The sequence below is a fragment of the Hylaeus volcanicus genome, chromosome 7, assembly GCF_026283585.1.
Source record: "Hylaeus volcanicus isolate JK05 chromosome 7, UHH_iyHylVolc1.0_haploid, whole genome shotgun sequence".
NCBI lineage: Eukaryota > Metazoa > Arthropoda > Insecta > Hymenoptera > Colletidae > Hylaeus > Hylaeus volcanicus.
Window position 1 is genome coordinate 13,651,323 of NC_071982.1, and position 23,313 is coordinate 13,674,635.

The 23,313-nt window shown below is 43.8% G+C and overlaps 1 protein-coding gene across 12 annotated transcripts in view; it reads left to right on the top strand.

The window, feature by feature from the left end:
* LOC128880531 (solute carrier family 12 member 4) overlaps nucleotides 1–20,993 on the top strand; it is a 142,884-nt gene extending 121,891 nt beyond the window's left edge. For 10 of the 12 annotated variants that reach the window (XM_054130724.1, XM_054130734.1, XM_054130733.1 and 7 more), the window contains 12 exons: nucleotides 3,729–3,820; nucleotides 10,161–10,421; nucleotides 11,495–11,680; nucleotides 11,938–12,173; nucleotides 12,467–12,666; nucleotides 12,911–13,072; nucleotides 13,437–14,875; nucleotides 15,275–15,382; nucleotides 15,529–15,582; nucleotides 16,256–16,572; nucleotides 16,648–16,787; nucleotides 16,965–20,993. In XM_054130724.1, the coding sequence (XP_053986699.1) occupies nucleotides 3,729–3,820; nucleotides 10,161–10,421; nucleotides 11,495–11,680; nucleotides 11,938–12,173; nucleotides 12,467–12,666; nucleotides 12,911–13,072; nucleotides 13,437–14,875; nucleotides 15,275–15,382; nucleotides 15,529–15,582; nucleotides 16,256–16,572; nucleotides 16,648–16,787; nucleotides 16,965–17,056 (3,287 nt within the window). In that variant the 3' untranslated portion in view covers nucleotides 17,057–20,993. The remainder of the gene's footprint in view (nucleotides 1–3,728; nucleotides 3,821–10,160; nucleotides 10,422–11,494; nucleotides 11,681–11,937; nucleotides 12,174–12,466; nucleotides 12,667–12,910; nucleotides 13,073–13,436; nucleotides 14,876–15,274; nucleotides 15,383–15,528; nucleotides 15,583–16,255; nucleotides 16,573–16,647; nucleotides 16,788–16,964) is intronic. The other 2 variants (XM_054130726.1, XM_054130727.1) reach the window with 2 other exon arrangements.
* Nucleotides 20,994–23,313: the final 2,320 nt, after the last annotated feature.

Below are 23,313 nucleotides of genomic sequence, written 5' to 3' on the forward strand. Positions count from 1 at the left end.
CACGCTTTCTCCTCCTCACTGTCACTCTCTCTCCTGCTCACCGTCACGCTCTGATAGTTATCGCCACGCTCTCTCCTGCTCACCGTCACGTACTCTCCTCCTCACCGTCACGCTCTCTCCTGCTCTCCGTCACGCTCTCTCCCGCTCACCGCCACGCTCTCTCCCGCTCACCGTCACGCTCTGATAGTAACTGCCCACGGTCTGATTGTCACCGTGACCAATGAACGGTGACCGTGAACGTCAGTCGCTTTCAACGTCGGTTAGAGTCCCGCCGCAGGGGGTACCTGTGAGTGCATAATGGAAGGAGCAAACACGATTAAAATAATTAGGGAGCCGTGTAACTCGATGCAGTTTGTCGGCTGGAAACCGTCTAAATACGGGTCCAGGTTAAACGGGCACCGCGACACCGCGACTCCCGCGTTAACGAGACTCAGCCATTATGGCTAATTATTGGTCGTCGCTGTTTCGTCGTCAGTATATTAACGGGTCAACCCTGTGTATCTTCATTTTGCGTCGAGCAAACTTGATAAACAGACCATCCCCAAACATGCCACCTTGGATTTCGCTGGCGTTTCCTTTGAACAGAATTAATCTCGTGGCGCCGGTTGACGCGCACGCCTAAGAATTCCTGCATCGCGACGAACACGGGAAATTGCCCTATAATTTTACAACCGTTGGACGTATCCAGGTAACGCTCGACTCGAGGCGACCCACCCTCGCATAAATTCCGAGCAGGCTCGTTAGACCGGACCGTTCGGTGAATTTGTGGTCGAATACGTCGATAATTATTATAATCGGACGTAACAGTCTTGAATTATCGCTGCTAAAGCAAACGCTTGGGGTTTCTTGGGGGTGGATTAGGTACGTAGGAACTCGAAATAAAATTAACGCGATCACGTTAGGAAATTTATTATTTAAAAATAGATCGTTCGAAGATGTGCTTTTGTCTTGGACCGACCTTGTCCGTTATTTACATTAACGTTTCTCTGGTTGGATCGGAGGGAAGGCTTCTCGGCGTTTTTCTCGTCGCTATGATAATGAGATTCTTAAGGGGATCTCGAGATGAAAAAGCGTACAGCAATTAGGAGAAGTTCGATATTCGAAACAAGTGTCCCCGAAGCAACAAACCGGGTTGAGTCGAGCAATTTAAAAAAGTAGGCCAGTCAATATTAACTTCTCTGATTTGTTTCTTTGTCCCTTTGCGAGACGCGATCGTCGTTCGTTACGGTATCTATCGAAGACATAAGCTTTTACTGGAAATGCTCTAATTTATAATTCTATATAAGCAACGGAATTCATAAACGAATATTACACGCGTTACAAGCGTCTACGATGTTCTAAAAGTACGACGATGGAAACATTGATAAATTAACTCCTACAACTGTACAATTATCTTGAAATTAGGTACTACAAATTGCACCTAACCTTGGCACTGGAATCTCGAGATAACCACATAAGTCGATAAGAAAATTTGAGTAAGATCTTCGATTATAAATCTCGAATTCGTTGCACCCGAAGACAATTAGGTTAAATAGCCTCGGTTCGCGTGGGAAGTCGAGCGTGGAAGACGCAGGATTCGTTCTTATTTCGCCACGGTTCAGCGGGGCTCTTCTGCCAAGTCTCGCGAAGCGTCGCGGCGCCAACGAGGTCGCGAAAGAAGACGTCCACCGAAATGTCGGACGGGGAACGCTCGCGGAATTCACGACGAGCGGGGCGGATTGAAACGTGCTTACACGTAGCTCGTTATTGCGGGCAGAAATACGTGGCCGCGGAAGTGGCAGGCGTCGATTCGACGTCGAGGCACGTCGGGACGCCTCTGCGGACTACCTTCGGCTCTGCAGCGTTCCCGTCCATCGATCAATGTATCAATTCACCGCACGGACAATCGAGTTTCGTTTTAATTTATGATTTCGCGTCGACTCGACGTGTAACTGTTAAATGGAATTCATTTCGTACTCGAAATTATATTTAGAGTATGAAAAAGAATCATTTTTTCTGTCTATAGAGGGAAGAAAGACGCGTATACACCCCCGCTCAGAAGTATGTGGACACTTGCTTAATAGAAATAAATATCTAATAAAAGTTGCGAATCTATTAATATAAATTATATCATTTATCTTTCGATATGTTTATGTTGCATTAGCGAATATGTTTTATTAATAGTTTCTCCTAACATCACATTAGCAATGATGAAACTATAGAGATAACTCGATAACGTAAAAATTTCTTTTACCAAACTTGGATACTGTTAATTTCTTCGTTAGATCCGAAGTAATATTATCTCACTTATTTTGTAATATTTCGTCATAAATGTGTTTGATACATTGAATATTCTTTCTGAACTTTTCTATCTAAACGATCCCATAGTTCCACTATAAAATTAAATATGGCAGTCGAAACATTTAATATTATTAAATGTTGTTAAATACACATCCAATATAGAATTTAGCAATAAAAGTTGCATAGTAATTATTCATTGAAAGTAGTAAACGTCCACGTATTTATGAGCGAGGGTGTACGAAATAAAACGAGGGTAAACGTTGTGTTGAAATGAAGAATTAAATTGTAGGAAGTGCCATTGAACTGTTTATGATGAGCGTTGTAGTAGAACAAGAATTATAGTAATTTAGTGTGATAAATAATTAGATAGTACCGTGGCTGAGCTTTCATTGGCACGTGTCGCGTCGTTCCGGAAAGAAATACTTCTTTTTCGCATCGGCCGTGAGTGAACGGCACGATTGACGGCTGATAAATCGACTCCGTCTACTGGCAATTTGAAGTAACCGATACGAGATTAATCGATTGACAATCGTAGGTCTAGACGTACCTTCTGCGACGGTAGAGTGCTTTCTCGATATCGATAAACCTTTTAAGCCGACAATAGCGTGGTACCCGTAAAGCGCCGGCTGAAAGATCGACTCGTACTACTAGCTAACGAATCTTAAAAGTAGTAAAGTAATTAACTGAAAGTTGCCGATTCGGAGCCGGCTTGGGAGATGTTTTCCTAGCTGCACGTTTTAAGCGGAGTCGAAGGTTCTTTCCTCGGTAACGTTAGAATTTCGTTGGAAGGTTGGCTCAAATATTGACTCGAACTACTAGCAGCTTAATAAGATGCCGATGAATTTTCCGTCGGAAGGGTATCTTTCTTGGCTGCTTTCGATAATCATTCGAGTCAAAAGAAAAGTATTTTATATTCCAGATTTGACTCGAATAATTTCATTAATTACGTAGTTTTACACGAGCACAGTGTATTAAATATAATTCAATTAAAATTTGGAACTATTTCTTCGACAACCGTACTGTCAAGGCTAACGAAAGACCGAGACGAATCGAACGAATTCGAACCCGAACGAGATTCGAGTTCAATTCGAACAAAGAAGGGGTAGGGGATAGAGGACCCTATTCTCGATTTACGAACAAATTGAAATCTATCAACGCGCTTCTCCTTCTCTCGACGCCTATTAAAACTTTCCGACTAAAGCGTTCCCATTTCCGTCACCGTGTTTCTATTAAAACTTCGCCGCTCTATTAGGATGATATTAAAATCAATAGAAACAAACTTGAAAGCACTCGACGGTCTCGCCAATGGTAATCCGGCGCGGCACCGCGTTCGCTGCTCGAACAGTCGGACGTCGTCGAACCGTCGTTGAATAAACATCGCGACCGAGAATTCCCTATGAAAATTTCATGAATGAAAAACCATTCATCTTTTTGTTCTCGTTTTCCAGGCGATGGCGGCGGCGCCGGCGGAGACGGCGAGATGGGTGGAGGCAATTCCGAGAAGAAGACGGGATACGAGACTAATCTCTTCCTTTACAACGTAAGTAACAATAACGATAATAACAGCGCGGACTATATCGCGTGTTTACGCTGGAGGTTCGTTCGCGTACGTTTCAGGGAAATTGAGATACTCTGAAATTATTGCGAGTAGACATGGAGCAAATGGCGATCGTAAATAGGAGGCGAAATTTGGATAATCGTGTGTTTGTTTGAAAGAATTTTTGTTTGCCACTCTCTCGTTGTCGGAACAAATATTTATTTTAGGGTAGAATATGTCTGACCCAATACGGAGCATAATCACTTCCACGTCTGATTTTTTCTTCTTCCGTGAATACATTTACATTAAAAGTAACATCGAGAGTTTCATTGGGGACAAAATAGACTAGAAATTCAAATGTTTGGGGTCGTTTTAAGAATAGAATTCCACATTCCCATAAGTATTCGTACCCTCTATTCGAGTAGTTTGCCTAAATTAAACGATAGATTCGACGTTTTCAAATAAACGTTCCATCATGGATATGTACACAAATAGCGTGTACACAGGCTTTATACATGTACATATTTAGAATAGAAATTTATTTGGAAACATCAAACTTGACGTTTAATTTGAATAAATTTCTTGAACAGATATAGAGAGTACGAATACTTACGGGACTGACTGTATGACGATGTCTGCTAATTTTTGGTCACGCCGAAACGTTTAACCTTACTCGCTGCTCCTGGCGTAAATGATCCTTCCGCCTTCCGTCTATATCTCATATCTTGAAGCAGCCTGTATCGCGAATGGATAACAGACGTTTCACGGCAAAAGTTCAACGGATAAGAAAACTGGGACGATGTAGGCTCAGGCTCCCTTTCTCGGACGAAGGGTCCTTCATTAAAACACGAAAGTGAGAGGAATAGAGAGAGAGAGAGGGGGAGAGACAGGGTTGAATATTCTCGAGTGTGCAATTCGCTTAATTGTCGTTCAACGAACAAGCGAGCCACGAACGGATTCTTCTGCGGTTGTGCGTCTCTTTTATTGTTCGGGACCGGCGTCGTCCTTCGTCGGCAGTTTTTCTTTTGTTCATCGGCCGACGGGGACAGTTTCCTCAGAGTGTCTCCCAGCTCTTCTTATTAAATCACTTGTTTTCCTAACGCTTCTGTTAAATAATTTCTATTTTCATTTTTTTTTTTTTTTGCCAAATTCGTCCTATACTAATTAACCCTTAAGGGTGACTCCAAGTCACCACTAGATTTCCTTTAGGTTTAATTTCTTCGGAACTCGAAGTGTCAATAAATTGTCATTGAGGCAAAGGTGACCTGATTTTCAAATCTCAAATTAGAGATCTCATTTTCGAAGTCAATCAAAGCATCTCTCGAGTTGCTGACAGATACCAGAAAAAAAGGCCTCGAGTGCAAAGGATTAAAAATTTTATCATTATCCTCGCCGGTATATAAAAAGTGACAAATTAAATTAGATTCCAATTCTCTCGATCCACGTTCCATCCCGTAGATTATTTTCTCTTTTGCTTGCTTTTAAACAAAAGTAACTCGTTGCAAAGATGAGACGAAGTACTCCAGCCCCAAGAAAGGAGTTTTCATAAACGAGATCCTAAAAGGAACGACGTCTTTGGTAGCAAGTTTATCTCGAGATAAAGAGAACGAGCCTAATTCTCCGGCGTATTTCAACCGGAACAGCTCGCTAGGGAAAATAGTTTCGCTTTCAGCTTCGACACGTTCATCAACTCGAGCAGGGAAGTTTGTCGACGGACCGGTCGATAAGAAACCGTAGAATTCGATTCGAGTTTGCGTCGAAGTACCTTTGAACGAAAGTTTCACCTCCGCCTCCAGCTGAATTAATCGCAGAGTCAACTGCCGCGATTCGCTGATTGGCGACGCGCCGGAACAGGGTCGTTTGAACGTCTTCCGCTGGTTTCGATCACCTTAGATGACCAATGTTTCCTTTCTTTCATTCCGCACTTGTTCTTATTATTGGAAAATTAAAGTTTCGTAGCAAGATGAATTTATCCAATTATCCAACCAACGAGTAAGGGTTCCTTGACGCAGGATGCTCAAAATTAAGGAGCACTGGGATAAAACGTTGCTCCGTCAATCCTTTAATCCTGTTCAGGCCTGATTTCGCGCGCGTGTGTAGGAACGCGGCTTTACGTAACGATTGCACACTGGCCTCTGCATAGAGGCCGCATGAAAATGAAAGAAAAAGGGTGGCCTAGAGTGACGCAAGCGGAGCCATGGTTCGAACGTGCCCTTATAGCCGGTTAATTAACGTGCTCTTTCAGTCCGGGGGCCTCATAGCTGGAACGCGCGGTTCGGCATCGACCTCGATTCCTGGATATCCAATTATCCGTTTCTCTTCTTGCCGTGGCTCGCTCTGTCGAAATTATCTCCGAGCAAGACAGCCTTATCGGCGCTGATTTCTCGCTTGTACGTCTGCCTCTGTCTCTTGGCCGCTTTGTCCGGGGAAACCAGGCGAAATGGCGGCGAACAGGTTCGCTATGGACCCGTGATTAGCTATGAGTCTAATATCGCCCCTGGCGGATAGTATTCGGTCGAAATTAATTGGTGCGACTGTATATGAAAGTGGAAAAGTAGAGGAACGGGATCTAAGAAGGAGAACATTTATTTTTTGGGTGTGGTAAGGTTCGGTTAGTAATCACTTACAAGGAAAGCTTTTTAGGTGTCCGCCTTCGAATGTTTTGATTTTTGGATGTGTTTTAAAGGACCGAGAAATAAGATATATACGTATTTCTTTATATTGGCCCGTTTTTATATTCACGGGGTGAAACGACCCCCTCAAGTCTCAGCAATAGGCTGTTATTATAAACAAATTATTTTTTTTTAAAGTTTTCTTCTATCTATGATAAAAGATCTTCGAAGTTTCGGAGATCCTATTGCAGCTGAAACTTTAGGTGATCGTTTCAACCCCTAAATATGAAAACAGGGCAATATAAAAAAAATACGTGTATCTTATTTTTTTGGCCCTTTAAAACGTATCCAAAAATCGGAACAATTGGAGACGGACACCTAAAAAGCTTTCCTTGTTAGAAGAGAACGAAATACTTTGTAAAATTTAGTTACGTTTCGCTATGAGGGAATGTTATAATAAAATTCCGTCACATTTTATTGAGAACAGTTCTAGTGAGAAGAAATTTTAACGCTGAATTTTATACTGAAATTGTTCCCAATCGATTTCATTGATTCATTCTCCTCTTCATGAAAAAAAAAAAAAGGAAAACTACTAAAGCCAACTCTCGCATTCTATTTCCTACACGTACCGAACTTTTCCACCCACTGATACATATGCAAATCTCGTTGCACTCGCGTCGATTCTTTTGACTGAATACTATTTCGCCCAGGATTGATGATACATTCGATCCTCAAAAGGGAAATTTCCGCTAACGAACAATGCTCGAAATTGTATCGTTTCGTCACTGCAACGAGAGAATAAGAGGTACCCCATTTCGTGGCCATTTTTATCCCCGACCCTTGATTGCGAGTACCTCTGGTGATCCAGCTAAAATTCCAGAAGAATTTCGATGAAAGTTCTTTCTAAATAGCGTTCGCCTCTAGTTTTTAATGAAAAGATCCCCGGGGCGATGCAGTTCCGTCGGGGAAATTCTTGCTGGGGGTCGTGTTTCACTGTCGCGATCCTCATTTTTCATCCACGTCCACGTGCAATTATCGACCGAATTACGTAGCGATTATTCCGCGCAAACAACTCTCTGCGAGGCATAGTTGTCAGGATCGCGTTTCGTTTAATTATCTCACTAATGGCGCGCTAGGATTTCTACTTTCTTTCCCCCTCGGCGTAAGAGGATCGCAGGTGAAGCGAGAGAGTAACTCGTTAATTAATTAAATAAGTGCGTTTAATTGCACCGCCCGTCGTCAGATTAAAGTTCAGTTTCTTCGTCGAGGACCGGCCGTTGTCTTGCGTCGTTTATTTACTGTTAAAAATGTCATTCATTCTTAATTTAATAGATAAACAAATGACTTGGGATCTAAAAGAATCAACTAGTGTCGAGAGTAGAACAGCGTGTCTGACAACGCAGGGAATTTTCTACTTCGAGTATAGGACGTCCCGGTCGAGGCGCTAAGTAGAAAAATACGTAGGTGGTCAGACTAATTCGTATACAAACTATTTCGGTGCGAACACGTAGGTGTTTCGAGCTATCGATTATTTTGTTGCTCAGACTAAAATAGTATCCCTTTCTAGAGGCCTCTGAGTACGATATAAACATAGCTCGCGTTGAATGTATCAGAAAACCGTGCGTGTAATACGGTTGAACTTTTTCAGAAGACTGGAAAGATTTTACAAATATTAGGTTGTCCCAAATGTTTCTTTCCTTTTATAAATAATTAATGCGTACACAATATTTTACGTTTCATGTTACATTACAAAATTGTGTACAATTCATTTCGCTCCATTACTGTTACAGCATACAAATATTAGGTTGTCCCAAATGTTTCTTTCCTTTTATAAATAATTAATGCATACACAACATTTTACGTTTCATGTTACATTACAAAATTGTGTACAATTCATTTCGCTCCGTTACTGTTACAGCATCAATGTCTAAGAAATTAGATTGTCTATTTATATAAACACTGCCACAGAAAATAATTGAATGCAACTCACGAAAGAAACTTTTAGGACAACCTAATATATACAAGTAACAAAGACAACGTGATTTACCCACGCGAAAGACGATCGAGTGCACCCGTACTCGCCGGTAATTCAAAGTCGATTTTCTCTAAAGCAAAGCCTTACATGAAAAATTTTGATTTTATTAGGAGGTTTGCATTGAATGCAAACCTGCGAACTTTACTGCGAAAACCTGTGGATTTTACTGCGAATACCGTAGACAGTGAGAACCGTCGCATATTACGAGTTGTTAAAACCACATGAAACACATTTGTCAAGATCGATGCAACATGGGATAAGCTCGAAAGAAAGCGTTCTATCGTCGCGGAATTCAACTTTTGCCAGAAAAATGGGAAAAAGTAATAGCTTTCGAGGGCAAATATTTCGATTGATAATTTTATATACTTCGCCATTGAATTAAATGCTCAAAAAACATTAAAAACAGCGGCTTTCAATGCAACCTCCTAATATACCTTCGACTTGTTTTGCATGTAGAATCACCTCCTTTTCGCTTGTACCACCAGTCACCGAACACCCCGTATTTACGTTAAAACGTTACGACGAGGAATCCTCGCCGGTTTATTGCCAGTCACCCAACCTCCGTTCCTCCTCGAGGCGGTCGCGAGGTAATGCAACCTTTGAAAGTAACCAAACGAGCTGTAAGTGCTCTCCAGGGTGGGCTCGAGTTATGTCCACTTTGCTCCGATACCCTGGGGAGGTATATGGCGCGCGTAACTCGACGCAAATGTGGCACTCCCGAGCAACCTGCTAGCCCAAGCCTTCGAAACCAAGCTCGCACGCGCTTAATTCGACGGAACACGTACGAGAAAGCCTGGAATCAAGCGCTGGTCCTCCTCGTTTCATCTGAAAGTCAATGACTCGCGAGAGAAAGACGTCAAGAAAATTTAGGTTCGTTGCACCATGGACGGAAACAGCCTCAAAGCGATCCAATTAACAAGAAGTTTCACGGTAACCTTGCTGGCGAGCCTTTTGGCGCGTTCAATCCGGGTCCATGGCGAGTTTCCTGTCGACTGGAAACTACCCCTTCCCAAGAACTCGACGAGTAAACAGCTTTCAGGTGCGCCGTAGCTGTTGGGGTCAAACTGTTAAATTGCAATTTCTTCCGGGTATGTTCAGTCTTCTCTCTTATATTAATTCCTGTGTTTAAATTCAACTCTCTCCGGCGCGCTATGTCGTTAAAGCGTTGATTACAACCGGCGAATTAAGCGGTTATTAAAATTTCTTCCGCGAAAAGTTCGCGGGAGCGTGAGCTGCCGATTAAAAAATGGCTGACACTAGCAAAGGGTGCGGTGAAACACATTCCATGAGATTGGGTGGAGAAATCTCACAGGATTTGTGTATTGTAGCTCCTCGTGAGGATCCATAGAGGTCCCTGCAGATGGTGTCGCGTGTATAGTTCAGTTTCGCATTCGGATAGAAAATGAAGCTTATTAGTTGAAAGTACAAGTTCGCGCAAGTTCGCATTCGATCGAGTTACAGTCCACTTATATTCATTCGTTGAGGAATCCAATTTGATTCCACGCGTCGTTTAATCGTCGCTAAAAACTGTCGACGCTGCGATGCATATACAAAACTAGTCAGAGTGTCTAGAGCATTCTCAGATCCATACTTGAAACTCCTTGATACTTATCGCAACAGAAAACTTCCATGTAGGTCTTTGATAACCTAGAAGTTCGGCAACGTGACGTCATAAGTTGATCTTCCTTACTTTCAGGAAGAGATGGAGGACCGACCTCGGATCTCGACGCTGCTCAACAGTCTGTCGAATTATAGCAACACGATCCCGGCTGCGACCGATCCGGACAGCAGGGCACCTCCGGTGCAAGGTGGCGCACGAATGGGAACGCTGATTGGTGTCTTTCTACCTTGCATCCAGAATATCTTCGGCGTGATCCTCTTCATCCGTCTCACGTGGGTCGTGGGCACGGCTGGCGCCATACAGGGCTTCTTCATCGTGCTCTGTTGCTGTTGCGTGGTGAGTATCGGCGAGCATCGTGGCGATTCAGGAAGGTTATGGGTCCTTTTGTCCTTTGGGAACAACCTTTGACTATGATCAGTTCAGAGATGGGGGTATTCATATTCATAAATATGAATATGAATAAATTAACACCACGCGGATTTGTGATATGAATAAATTTATTGTTATTATTAATTAATATTATGTGTACATTTATTTATTTTATGAATATGAATTAATTTATTTGAATATGATTAAATTTAAACATGTTATTCACATTTTTATCCATAAATAGCGTGTTGTTCACATTTTTATTTATAATTAACTCTTCATTAAATAACGTCAATCACTTACTTACATTGTTTACTATCCCGCACAGAATAGTTTCACTCCACCCAAATGGGTAATTACCAGAAATTATGTAATTTATGCAAATAAAAGAATCATTGTTGTTACTATTATAAAACACATTATAGTTGTGTTAGTAAACACGTAAACGAAATTCTGGGGATAATGAATTTGATGAAACACACTTTCATTAAACGAATTGTAAACCTCTCTTAAGCTGCCAGGATCAAGCTTTTTTCTCCCTGTATCATTATTTTTTATTCGGTATTCTTACAACCAAAAGGTGGTAATGAAAGTGTGTCATTAATTCATTAAGGTGCCAAGGTTCCAAGGTGCTTATACGTATTCCAGAGTTTCGTATACGTGTTTATTAACACAACTACGATGCTTTTTATAATAGAAACAACAACGATTGTTTTATTTCCATAAATTACATAATTTTTGTAATTATCCATTTGGTTGGAGTGTGTAAGTAAGTGATTAACGTTATTTAATGAAGAGTTAATTCTGAATAAAAATGCGTTATTCACATTTTTATTCATAAATTTATTGATATTTGTATTTATGAATATGAATACCCCCATCTCTGGATCAGTTAAAAATTAGTAGGACAGGTAACATCAGAGAGGATGATCCAGTGTCGTTAATACTAAGAGATACTAAGAAATACTAAGAAATCTTGATGAATATTGGAGACGTCTTGAAACTGTACGGTACTAAAGAATTAATCTGTTTGCCTGCAGACAATGCTGACCGCTATCAGTATGAGCGCCATCGCAACCAACGGCGTGGTACCCGCCGGTGGGTCCTACTTCATGATATCCAGAAGCTTGGGTCCAGAGTTCGGTGGGGCCGTGGGGATGCTCTTCTACACAGGCACCACTTTGGCCGCTGCCATGTACATCATCGGTGCAGTTGAGATCGTCCTGGTGAGTCTCCGCTTGGAACAGTTCCATCGTTAATGCCCGATACTCGGTATTAACTTACCTATTAATCCCCTTCTAATTGCTAGTTAAATCCTGACGATCTATTCTCCTAATCCCTGACACCTAAGGTTACCGTAGAGTCTCCCTGGTACCCTTGGAGTCTCCTCCAAGTCTCCTGCAAGTCTCCTCCAAATCCGATGCAATATAGAACAGGGTCGTTTGGATCGTTGCCAGGTGGAGAACATCAACCTCTGTTTCAGACTTACATGGCGCCGTCGCTGAGCATATTTGGGGACTTCACCAAGGATCCAAGTATCATGTACAACAACTTTCGAGTGTACGGTACGGGTCTACTGGTGGTGATGGGCACCATCGTCTTCATTGGCGTCAAGTTCGTCAACAAGTTTGCCACGGTTGCCCTTGCCTGCGTTATTCTCTCCATCGTGGCTGTTTACGTGGGACTCTTCTACAACTTCTACGGCAACGAGTCCCTCAAGTACGTAACTATGCTCTGTGCACTCTTATCCCGGTGGAATTAATCCTTTGCACTCGAGAGGTGACTCTCAATCATCATTAGGTTTCACGCAGAAAATCTATCAGCAATAATGTTTCTTTAAGTTTAATTTCTTTGGAACTCGAAACGTCAATAAAATGATTGCCGGTGAAGTAAAGGTGATCCGATTCACAAATCTCGATAGCTTAGCATCTCGAGTTGCTGGTAGATACTAAAAAAAGGGCCTCGAGTGCAAAGGGTTAACAAGAACTGACACGAACGTTTGCTTGTTTCAGAATGTGCATCCTGGGTAGGAGGTTGCTGAAGGACATTGACGTGATGGCGGACTGCAATAAAAACACCAGTGGAGTCCTCCATCAAATCTACTGCAAGAGCAACAACAGCCTGCTCCCAAACAATTGCGATCCGTACTACATGCAGAACAACTTGACCATCATCAATGGAATTCGTGGCCTGGCCAGTGGTGTATTCTTAGGTAATGAAGTATCCGTAGTTATACAGGGTGATCCGCTCGCTAGTAGACATAATGGACAACCACAACAATAACCGACCGTCATTGTAGACTTTATGACGGTGACCCATGCAGCCACTTTCGCTGCATATAAAGTCTAGAATGACGGTCAGCTATTGTTGCGGTTGTCCATCGCGTCTCCTAACGAGCGGATCACCCTGTAGTTAATGCTCGATTGTTGTGAAAATAACTGACACATTGCGTTTAGAAAACATATGGGACAGCTTCCAAGAGGAAGGTCAGCTAATTGCTTACGGAAGCGATCCGAAGGACATCGATATGATGGCGACATCCTCCTTCAATCAGATTCAGGTCGACCTCACCACCACCTTCACCATCCTCATCGGCATATTCTTCCCTTCTGTCACGGGTAAGCTAACGAAACATTTCTCTCGCTATCCTAAAACAATACATTTGATATCCTAGAGGTTTCTGAATGAAGCTAGTTGAATCATTTCACTTGGCCCCATCTAAAGTACACACTTGCGCTTCTAAGGCCTCGCACTTAGATCGCACACGGCGCAACCGATTTGAAATTAGTGTTGCAAACCGTTTGCGCTCTTTGTTTTTACCTATTCCGCTATCTTTGTTTTACCTAGATCCACGGTCGCATGCAACTAGTTTCAGAGTGATTTGAAACAGATCGGTTGCACCGTGTGCGATTGGCCTAACTCGCATTAATCACCGTCACCGATCGATCTAGTAACCGAATCTTCATAAATTCTCTCGCACAGGTATCATGGCGGGCTCAAACAGATCAGGTGACCTGGCAGACGCCCAGAAGTCGATCCCAATCGGTACCATTTGCGCGATCCTCACTACGTCAACGGTGTACCTCTCCTGCGTGTTGCTGTTCGCTGGCACGGTAGACAATCTGTTGCTGCGAGATAAATTCGGTCAGAGCATCGGTGGCAAGCTGGTAGTGGCCAACATGGCCTGGCCGAACCAATGGGTGATCCTGATCGGTTCGTTCCTCTCCACTCTTGGCGCTGGTCTCCAATCGCTGACGGGTGCCCCTCGACTGCTCCAAGCCATCGCCAAGGACGGCATCATTCCGTTCTTGACGCCGTTTGCCACCAGCTCCAAACGCGGCGAACCGACGAGAGCCCTCGTGCTAACAATCATCATCTGCCAATGCGGCATCCTCCTCGGCAACGTCGACTACCTGGCTCCCTTGCTCTCCATGTTTTTCCTGATGTGCTACGGATTCGTCAACCTGGCCTGCGCCTTGCAGACTCTCCTGCGAACGCCCAACTGGCGACCCAGATTCAAGTACTACCACTGGAGTCTGTCTTTCCTCGGTCTGTCCCTTTGCATCGCCATTATGTTCATGACCAGCTGGTACTATGCGCTGTTGGCCATGGGTATGGCTGGCTGCATCTACAAGTACATCGAGTACCGTGGCGCTGAGAAGGAATGGGGCGACGGTATCCGTGGTTTGGCTCTGTCGGCCGCTCGTTACTCCCTGCTGCGACTGGAAGAGGGGCCACCTCACACGAAGAACTGGAGGCCTCAAATTCTCATTCTGGCCAAATTGACGGACGACCTGGTGCCCAAGTACCGCAAGCTCTTCGCGTTCGCCAGCCAGCTGAAGGCAGGCAAGGGTCTCACCGTCTCCGTCAGTTGCATCGGTGGTGACTACATCCAGAACTCTGGGGAAGCTCTGGCCGCCAAGCAGAGTCTGCGCAAGACGATTACCGAGGAAAAGGTCAAGGGATTCGTCGACGTTCTGGTGGCGAGAAACATCGTCGATGGTTTGAGCTCTTTGGTCCAGACCACTGGACTCGGTGGAATGAAACCTAACACCGTGATCCTTGGCTGGCCTTACGGCTGGAAACAATCGCAGGATGAGAGGACCTGGAGAGTCTTCTTGCAGACGGTCAGAGCCGTCGCAGCGGCTAGAATGGCTTTGCTGGTGCCCAAAGGAATCAACTTCTTCCCAGACTCGACGGAGAAGGTGGTCGGTTATATCGACGTCTGGTGGATCGTGCACGACGGTGGTCTTCTGATGCTGTTGCCGTTCCTGCTGAAGCAACATCGCACGTGGAAGAACTGCAAGATGAGGATCTTCACCGTGGCTCAGATGGAGGACAACTCCATCCAGATGAAGAAGGATTTGAAGAAGTTCCTGTACGACCTTAGGATCGAAGCTGAGGTGGAAATCGTAGAAATGGTAAGAAGACCAAGTATCTTAACCCTTTGCACTCGAGGCCTTTTTTGTCTGGTATCTACCAGCAACTCGAGATGTTTCTTAGCATTCTATCGCCATGAATTCTAAGCTATCTAGATTTGAGAATAAGGTCACCATTAAAAAAAAACCTCCAAAGAAATGAAACCTAAAGAAACATTAGGTATTGTAGATTTGCTGCGTGAAACCTAATGGTGACTGACAGTCACCTCTCGAGTGCAAAGGGTTAAATTTCTACAGCATCGAATAGTGTTGGCTGTTACAGCTACATCTGGTCAGGATCGATGGATAAACGATCTCGTGGCCCATCGTTCCGACCATAAGCTTCGGTTTGGAAGTAGAAGGACGTGCCTAGAATCTAATTTCAACGTTTGATCTTTGTAGATGGATTCCGATATATCTGCCTACACGTACGAGCGAACCCTGGTGATGGAACAGAGGAACCAGATGCTGAGGGAGATGCGGCTGAACAAGAAGGAGTCCCTTGGAGTGGTAAGTGACGAAACCGCGAAGACGACTAACTTCGATACGACTGTGCGAATACACGCGTATACGATATATAATATATATATAATAAGAACTGCTACAGCGATACTGATGAGTATGTGTCTGTTTGTTGCGTGCTCGTCACGGATAAGGTGCCGACATTGGTGGACTTCAACGAGGTACCCGCCGAAGAAAATTTACCTCTGGTTTGTCAGACAACTCCCGGAGTTCCTCCGTCTCTCTTCTTCCCTGTCGGTGTCGTAGACACGCCACGTCCACGATCCTGTCACCCCCAACCCCCTTGAGCCCCCCCCCGAGCCCCCCAGTCTCCGATGTTTCATAACAACGCATTTTCGTTTGTCGACCATCTGACAAACTCACACCTGTCACCTCGAATAACCCATTCAGAGAAACTAAACTTATGGAGGTGACGCGAGAATCGTCACTCCGGAAGACTCGCGATTCCCTGTCGGTAACAATGGGTGCATTCGGTGGACACAACTGATCACCGATCATTGGAGATTTTCTGCCCGGAACACGTTGTGGATCATGGATCGGTATCAGTTGTCTCTGGTGGAATGTACCCAATGGCTCCAACCGCCCCCTCTAACGGTCGCTGCATCGTTTTGTACAAAAGCCTCCACCAGTTTGCTTTCTTGTTCATGATTATCTCTGGTACGCCCGAAAACGGCCCCAGTTTCAGCTTGATTGGCACGTTCATTCCGAATGCTTACATTAGTGGTCATTTATTTAGCCAGATCATAGAGTGCTTTGACGCTAGTGTTAGTCGTCTTTCGACACACTTGACTGTCTCCTGCTGTTCGGGACACGGCGGTCCGAGCCCGAATTCGCTGATCGTCGTTCTTATCGTGAACACAGGTGCAGACGATCGTGGACCATCACCACAACGTGGACGTGAAGATCGCCACCAAGGTGAGATTCCAGGAGCCGGGAAGCCAGAACGCGAACGCGGACGAGGCGCAGGAGAAGCTCGTGCAGGATACAGAGTCGGGCAAGGATTCGGACGGAGGCGACAACAACGAGGGCGTGGAGGAGACGAAGGACGGCGACGAGGAGACCAAGTTGATCGCCGGCTCGCCCAAGCAGGACAACAAGGAGAACACCGAGAAGGAGGCGAAGGAGAGCGAAGAGAAGAAAACTGAGAGCCCTGAGACGAAGCAAATCACGATTACACCGTAAGCGATAATTTCAACGATCCTTTCGATGTAAAGGACGATCAGATCACTTGCCTGACGTTATACTGTTTTCAGCGACGAGGGCGACGTGAGGCGTATGCACACTTCCGTGAAGCTAAACGAAGTGATCGTCGAAAAGAGCCATGACGCTCAGTTAGTCATCCTCAATCTTCCTGGACCACCACGGGACACTAAAATGGAACGTGAATCAAACTGTATCCTTTCGACGCTTAAGACCTTTCTTGATTATAATATCTAACAGATAGATAGCTTTTTATCCCTCGTTGCATTCCTTGTGAAATTTCAAGGAGACCCCGAAACACGGTACAATGTTAGAACAAAGTCGAGAAGGCGCTGTTGTATTTGTATTTTTCTTGACCACCGCGCGACAGATATGGAATTCCTAGAGGTTCTCACCGAGGGTCTGGACAGGGTGCTGATGGTGCGTGGCGGCGGACGGGAGGTGATCACCATCTACTCGTGAACTAGACCGGGAGGAATGGAAGTAACCGCCTCGCAAAAGCAGAAATCTAGTTTACTTCTTAAAGACCTAAACGACTTCACCCTAAGGAACACGTTGCTCTTGTGCCATTGTCTGAGCAGTCACTTGCGTTTCGCGTTGTGAACATACGGTTACCGAAGAAGAGTACGTACGAATCCCGATTGACGATGCCGTATTGGCGGACTCCGGATCGACTGGATCGAGGGGAGCTCGTAGGCTCGTTATAAGCTAATCCTCGAGAAGGCCAAAAGTGACATGCCAAAGGATATAAGTTTCCTTTAACTGAATTTCACAATGTAAACTAGGATACGTAGGATCTATCTTATTTACACTCGTCCCTTTCGATGAGATAGACAATGTGGTTTTATCCGTATCGCGAAAACTCTGCGCGGCAATACAAGAGAGAAAAAAAAAAGAAAAAACCAGACAGGTAGTACACAGAGCGTATCTCGATCTTAAATATTGTAATCAGGTTGACTCCGACGAACCGCGCGAGCAGATGTTTGTTGCTCGTCGAGTGGCAGAGTTTTGATGACGATGAGAGAGAATCGACGAGGAAGAACCGACACGTCCCGAGTAAACTCACTCCGATTCTAATTAACTCCCATTGAAACTGAAATCAAAATTTTTTGGTCCGAGGCTAAGATCGAAGCATCTACGAAACCACTGCCAGAATACTTTCTAAATGCTTCGCGTTTAACCAAAGACGCGAGAGGCTCATTTTTCTACACGCATTGTCGTTATAGAGAGTATAATAGGTATGTATAATTCTACTGCTTATAGGTGAACTTAGGGTAGCATAGGATAGCGCGTTGAAGTACGCCGACGAACGCGCACGCGCGGCGGAAGTACGGACGAACGCTGCAGCGTGAACAGCTTTACGTGGACGTACGACTCCTGCACGAATGCACCTGTGCTCGCAGAAGTCGCGAGAACGCGTCCCTCTAATTCATAGAAATTTTACGCGCGGACTAAGACGTAATGACGAGGTGGAAACCAAACTTACTAGAAAATTCTGAAAGTTACAATGCGCGACACCGCGCTGCTACGACTATAGAGATAGTTGAAATTGTCTATGTATTAAGAAAAGTATATTACTGCCAAAGTCTTGAAATCGTTTACTAGGATTACTCGGACACCGACCGTAGTAGGTCTAATGTAAAAGGGAGTTCGAACTCTCGGTGCGTTACAAAGGATATACAGTACCCAAGAATTACTTGAAAATATCGGAGACTAACAGCAATAGGACTACCGTACAAACTAATCGAACTGTACTGGCCGAAGTATAAACTAAAAGTAAAATTCTTCATACTAATCTGCCTTGCTGCGATGCTACGACGAGAAAGACTTACAGCGATAGGGTTATCGTACTAGCTCAAGCTCTTAACATGCTAAAGAATATATTGCCAAGAAATTTGTAAAAATTACTAATATATCAAAGGTTAACCAAGGAATTGGTGAATAGTTCTCGAAGTTACTGATACGTATATCGATACACACGCCGATGCAACCGATACCACTGTCTCTGACAACAGTAGCACCGAGAAAAAACCAATTGAAATTCTCTAAAGCATCGCATAAACGTATTGCTACGGTATCCTAGATATTACCAATTCGCATCATCAGTGATCAACGGCAACAACATTCGGTACTAACATCTGTACGCACAGACCCTCGACCCTGAGACTCTCTTCACCGTTTTATACTTCGATATATATACTCGTATCTCAAGCACGTAAATCTTGCGTTCCCATAAAGGTTCAGGCAGCAGCGTTCTCCTAAAATAAAGTAAACCCGACGCGTATATTCGGGCATCTCCTTCAGGACTGAAGTTCGTTTTTCCATTGTACGTTCTCGACCTTCTCGCGCGTCGAAGTCTTTGTCTAGATTCGCGTCTATATACTGTCCAAGGCCTACTGGTCCGTTTCACCGCTCTGAAAGGAACACATCTCCGCGTACACACAGAACACACACATAAGCAAACAGTCTTCTGCGAGCACGGATTCGCGTAGATCATACAGAGACGAACAATGAATGCCAAAAAAAAAAAAAAAAAAAAAATATGAAGTTTAGAAGAGAATAAAGAGATACGCGCGGCCATTTTCCCTTAACTCTCATCGAAGGATAGCGTAGCGCAGCGATCGGTCGCGTTTAAGTGTCGTGTGCCTGTCACGTTTCATGCACGGTCCGAAACTATTCGGTCGTGCTTCATTTAGATAGGCACTATCCAATACTTATATACATAAACATATATTTATAAGTAACCGAAGACGAGTCATGTATATGTATATATATGTGTGTGTATATAGTACATGTATAGCACATATGTGTAAGTATATATGACGAATAGTTTATTGTACGGAAAGGTGAAGTCGAGGATCGACGAACAGAAGAAAAAGCAAAGAATCTTTTTAAAAAGAGGAATCACGTAGCCGCGGGTGACCTATTGTACCCGTCGATACACTGTGTCTACTTAATCGATACCCGTGAACGGATCACAGTTCCGGAAAGAGAGTTTATCCGAGCGGAAACGAGTCGAGCACTCGGGGAACCTTCGTGGTCGTTTGACACCTGGCTAGGGAACAGCGCAACCGATTGTAGGACTCTTCTATTTGGGAATCGCGGATCAGTGTCGAGGATATTCCGAGAACGAGGTTCCGGGGGATGTTAGAAGTACGCACAAAAATAAACAGAAAATGTCCGACTAACGTAGGTTAGGAAATCGGTCTCGATTTAAGCGCGATAGGTTTAAAATTACTCTAACGCAACAGAGACTGTCGCTATAGTAACATTATAGTCATGTAATACTCTCTTGTTATCCCATTCGTACCCACGTTTCTACTTTCTCGTTGTCATACAATCAAACACCGATGACATATTCTAACGGCGAGTAAATTAAGGAAAGTAATTAGTGGAAACGACAGACTCGATTTGCAGACCTATATTACCCGAATACTTTTCGTTTATTTTCGTGAGTATGATACATAGTCCTGTTGGTCCAAGTCTATTCGCATGAATGTACAGTAGAACCTCGCTTATCCGAACAAGTTCGGGGACAAGGCAGTTCCGGTAACCGAGTAGTTCAGATAATAGAGCATAGTTTAGGTAATAGAAGCTACGGAGGGGTTAGATGGGACTGAACTCAGTACCCTTCAGCACCCCCAGCTTCTATTACCCAACCATAGCCAAGCATAAAAGTCCATAGTAGATGGTTCTTGCAGAGTATTGCTAGTACACCTCCATTACCTCAACTAGTCCGTTTATCAGAACTGCCTAGTCCCCGGACGTGTCTAGATAACAGAGGTTCCACTGCACGAAGGTCTGAAGCTGAGGATGTCGAGCAACAAAATTGCGCAACGTTGCCATTCTCCGCGATGCTCCCAGCAAACGTCCAAGGATCAAATTTCCCGACGTTATCGCGCGTAGGAAATTCGAGCGATTGCTTCAAAATTGTCACGCGAACGTCATTGTATCTACCTCAGCGCCGTCACCTTACTCTCGAGGGTAGTACTCGATCGTGCGAAGGGTTTCGCACCTTTGTACAGGCCCTGTCGAATCGTAAGAGTGGCCTCGTGGCGACGAGAGGATGTTAGAATTCGACAAAAAAAAAAAGAAAAAAAGCAATACAACACCATCACTGTCTTCAGCGTTGGGTCGAGGGATGAGAAAGAGCGACGGAGAAGGAAAAGCCAGCACGAGCTGAACGCGCGGGTTCACGAGACGCTCGTCACGTCTCTGTCTATCGTCCACGATGTTGCGACATGTACTTTCTAATTTTAATACGTTACTCACTTGTCGATTACCATATATTTTATGTGTAGTTGCCTATCCGTTTAGGCATCGGCACTGCATAGTTTATACGAGACATGTTGACTATGAGAAGAGTTTATTCGCGAGTAAGGGGGGGGCCGGCCCCGGGGCGGGGGTGGTGATGATGTAGGGGCAAGAGAAAATATTTGGAAAAGAAAGCGTCATGAGAACAAACAAAGAGACAAGACGAAGAGAAATACGTTAAAAATCGTGTTGTACATAAATAGATAGACTTTAAAATCACAAACGGGGGGAGGGGGTGTGGGTGGGGGGGGGGGGGGGGTAGAAGTGGACCCTTGAGGGACTTAAAAACACAGAGATTAGCACACAAGATGGCGGCGATTGCATGAAGTTTCCGAGGGTGTGGGGGTGGGGGTGGGGGGATCAGAGAAGGAACATCTTTTTCATAGATCAAACAGTATTGCAATGCGTTCTGCTGCCGCTTTAATATTTTACTATGTCGTATTTACTTGAAAATGCACAATTGACCATATGGACACACATACAAAATCACGTTAATAAAATAAAACTAAAAAAAAAACACATACACACACGCGCGCGCGCGGCACGTAAGTGTAAAAAAAAAAAGAAAAGAAAAACAGTGAATATATTATATAAATATATATATACAAAAGTATAAGGAATATGTATACACCTGCGAGCTTGGCGATTGTCGGGGGACTTATCGTGCGTCGTTTGCGGTGCGTCCCGTTTGAGAACGGGCCTCGCGTCTGGTTTAAATCACCTCTAGGCTGTGAGATGCGAGCTAAGCAGCAGAAGAGACTTGCTCGAGACCTCAATCATATGTGTCAAATCAAGCGGATGCTAATATACATAACTATACATACATACATACATACTTTTAATGAAAAAAAGAAAAACACAACCAAAACGAAAAAAAAAAAAGAATAAGAAATCATCAACAACAACAACTTATCTTGTTGACCCCGAGTCTGGTCCACCCGTAACGAGACTTTTCCCTCGCTCGTGGGGCGACGACACACCACTTAGTTTTTTCTCTCCTCGAGACACCTTTTAGAGTTCGAGTTACTAAAAAGCGACAAACAAAAATGAAAAAAAAAATACCACCGATAAATAAAGAAAATACAGAAAATCACGAAAAAAAAAGAAATAAATGCGTATGGACAAAAAAAAATTGCGACGATTTATCGATATTCCCATAAGGAACCGGAAGTTAAACGTTAAAACTACATAGAGTAATGGAAGGGATAAGAGTGTGTGTGTGTGTGTGTGAGAGAGAGAGGGGGGGGGGGAGAGAGAGAGATTGAAGGGTGGGGATGGGGGATGTGTTACGAAACGGATATATGTATATATAGATATGCACATATACGGATTCTATATATATGTGTATATATGTATATGTATATAGAAGAAACAAATACAAGATATATTTGTAGATACGAACACATTAGCCATCTGATTAGCGTATGTAATAGAGTCAATACTGTGAAATACCTATAAAACTTTACCCCTATACCCTTTTAGATTATAGACGATGATGAAATACTTGTAATTAACTTATGGAAGACGAAGTATAATGAATGAAAAAACTATACTGCGATCAGATCGATTAAATAAATAAACGACATACACCTATACAACCAGAGTTTGTTTTTAATGTGTTTTAAATTATTTTCCTTCCTTTATAAGTTTATATCTACGGCCGACTACTTTTTTGCAACAAGATTCGCTCATATGATGTGTCAGGAGGTGTCCAAAATTGAACGAAAAGTTAGTGTCAGTCAATTGAACTGCCACAATTAGAAAATGGAACGAAAAGTTTGTTGTCACCCAGAAGGCGTGAAGTGTGCTCCTGTTGGGTGGCAACCGATGCTAGCCTGTTCGTCGATTCGGTTGCCGTCTCGTAGGCGCAGAGGTGCCCCTGTCATACGGCAACCAACGCCTACCGGTTCGTCGATTCGGTTGCCGTCTCGTAGGCGCAGAGGTGCCCCTGTCATGCGGCAACCGGCGCCTACCCGTTCGTCGATTCGGTTGCCATCTCGTAGGCGCAAGGATGCCCCCGGTAGACATCAACAAGTACTTGCCGGTTTGTCAGTCCGGTTGCCATCTCGTAGGCGCAGAAGATAAACAAAGTATGGTAAAAATTTCATTACCTCATTTTCTGAGAATAATTAATTTTAATTACGTTTTTGTTAAAAGTTCTTCCATTTCCTGGTACATTACCCATTAATTCCCTTTCATTTCCTTGTACATTTCCCTTTAATTTCCCTCCATTTCCTTGTATATTTCCCTATAATTTCGCCCCATATCTCTGTGATATTTCCTGTCTTAACAATGTTGCAAATCCTCCGCTCAAAATAGAAACAACAATGTTGCAAATCGCTCCGCTAAAACTTCTATAATGTTGCAAACCCAACAATGTTGCAAATCGCTTCTCCCGAGACTTT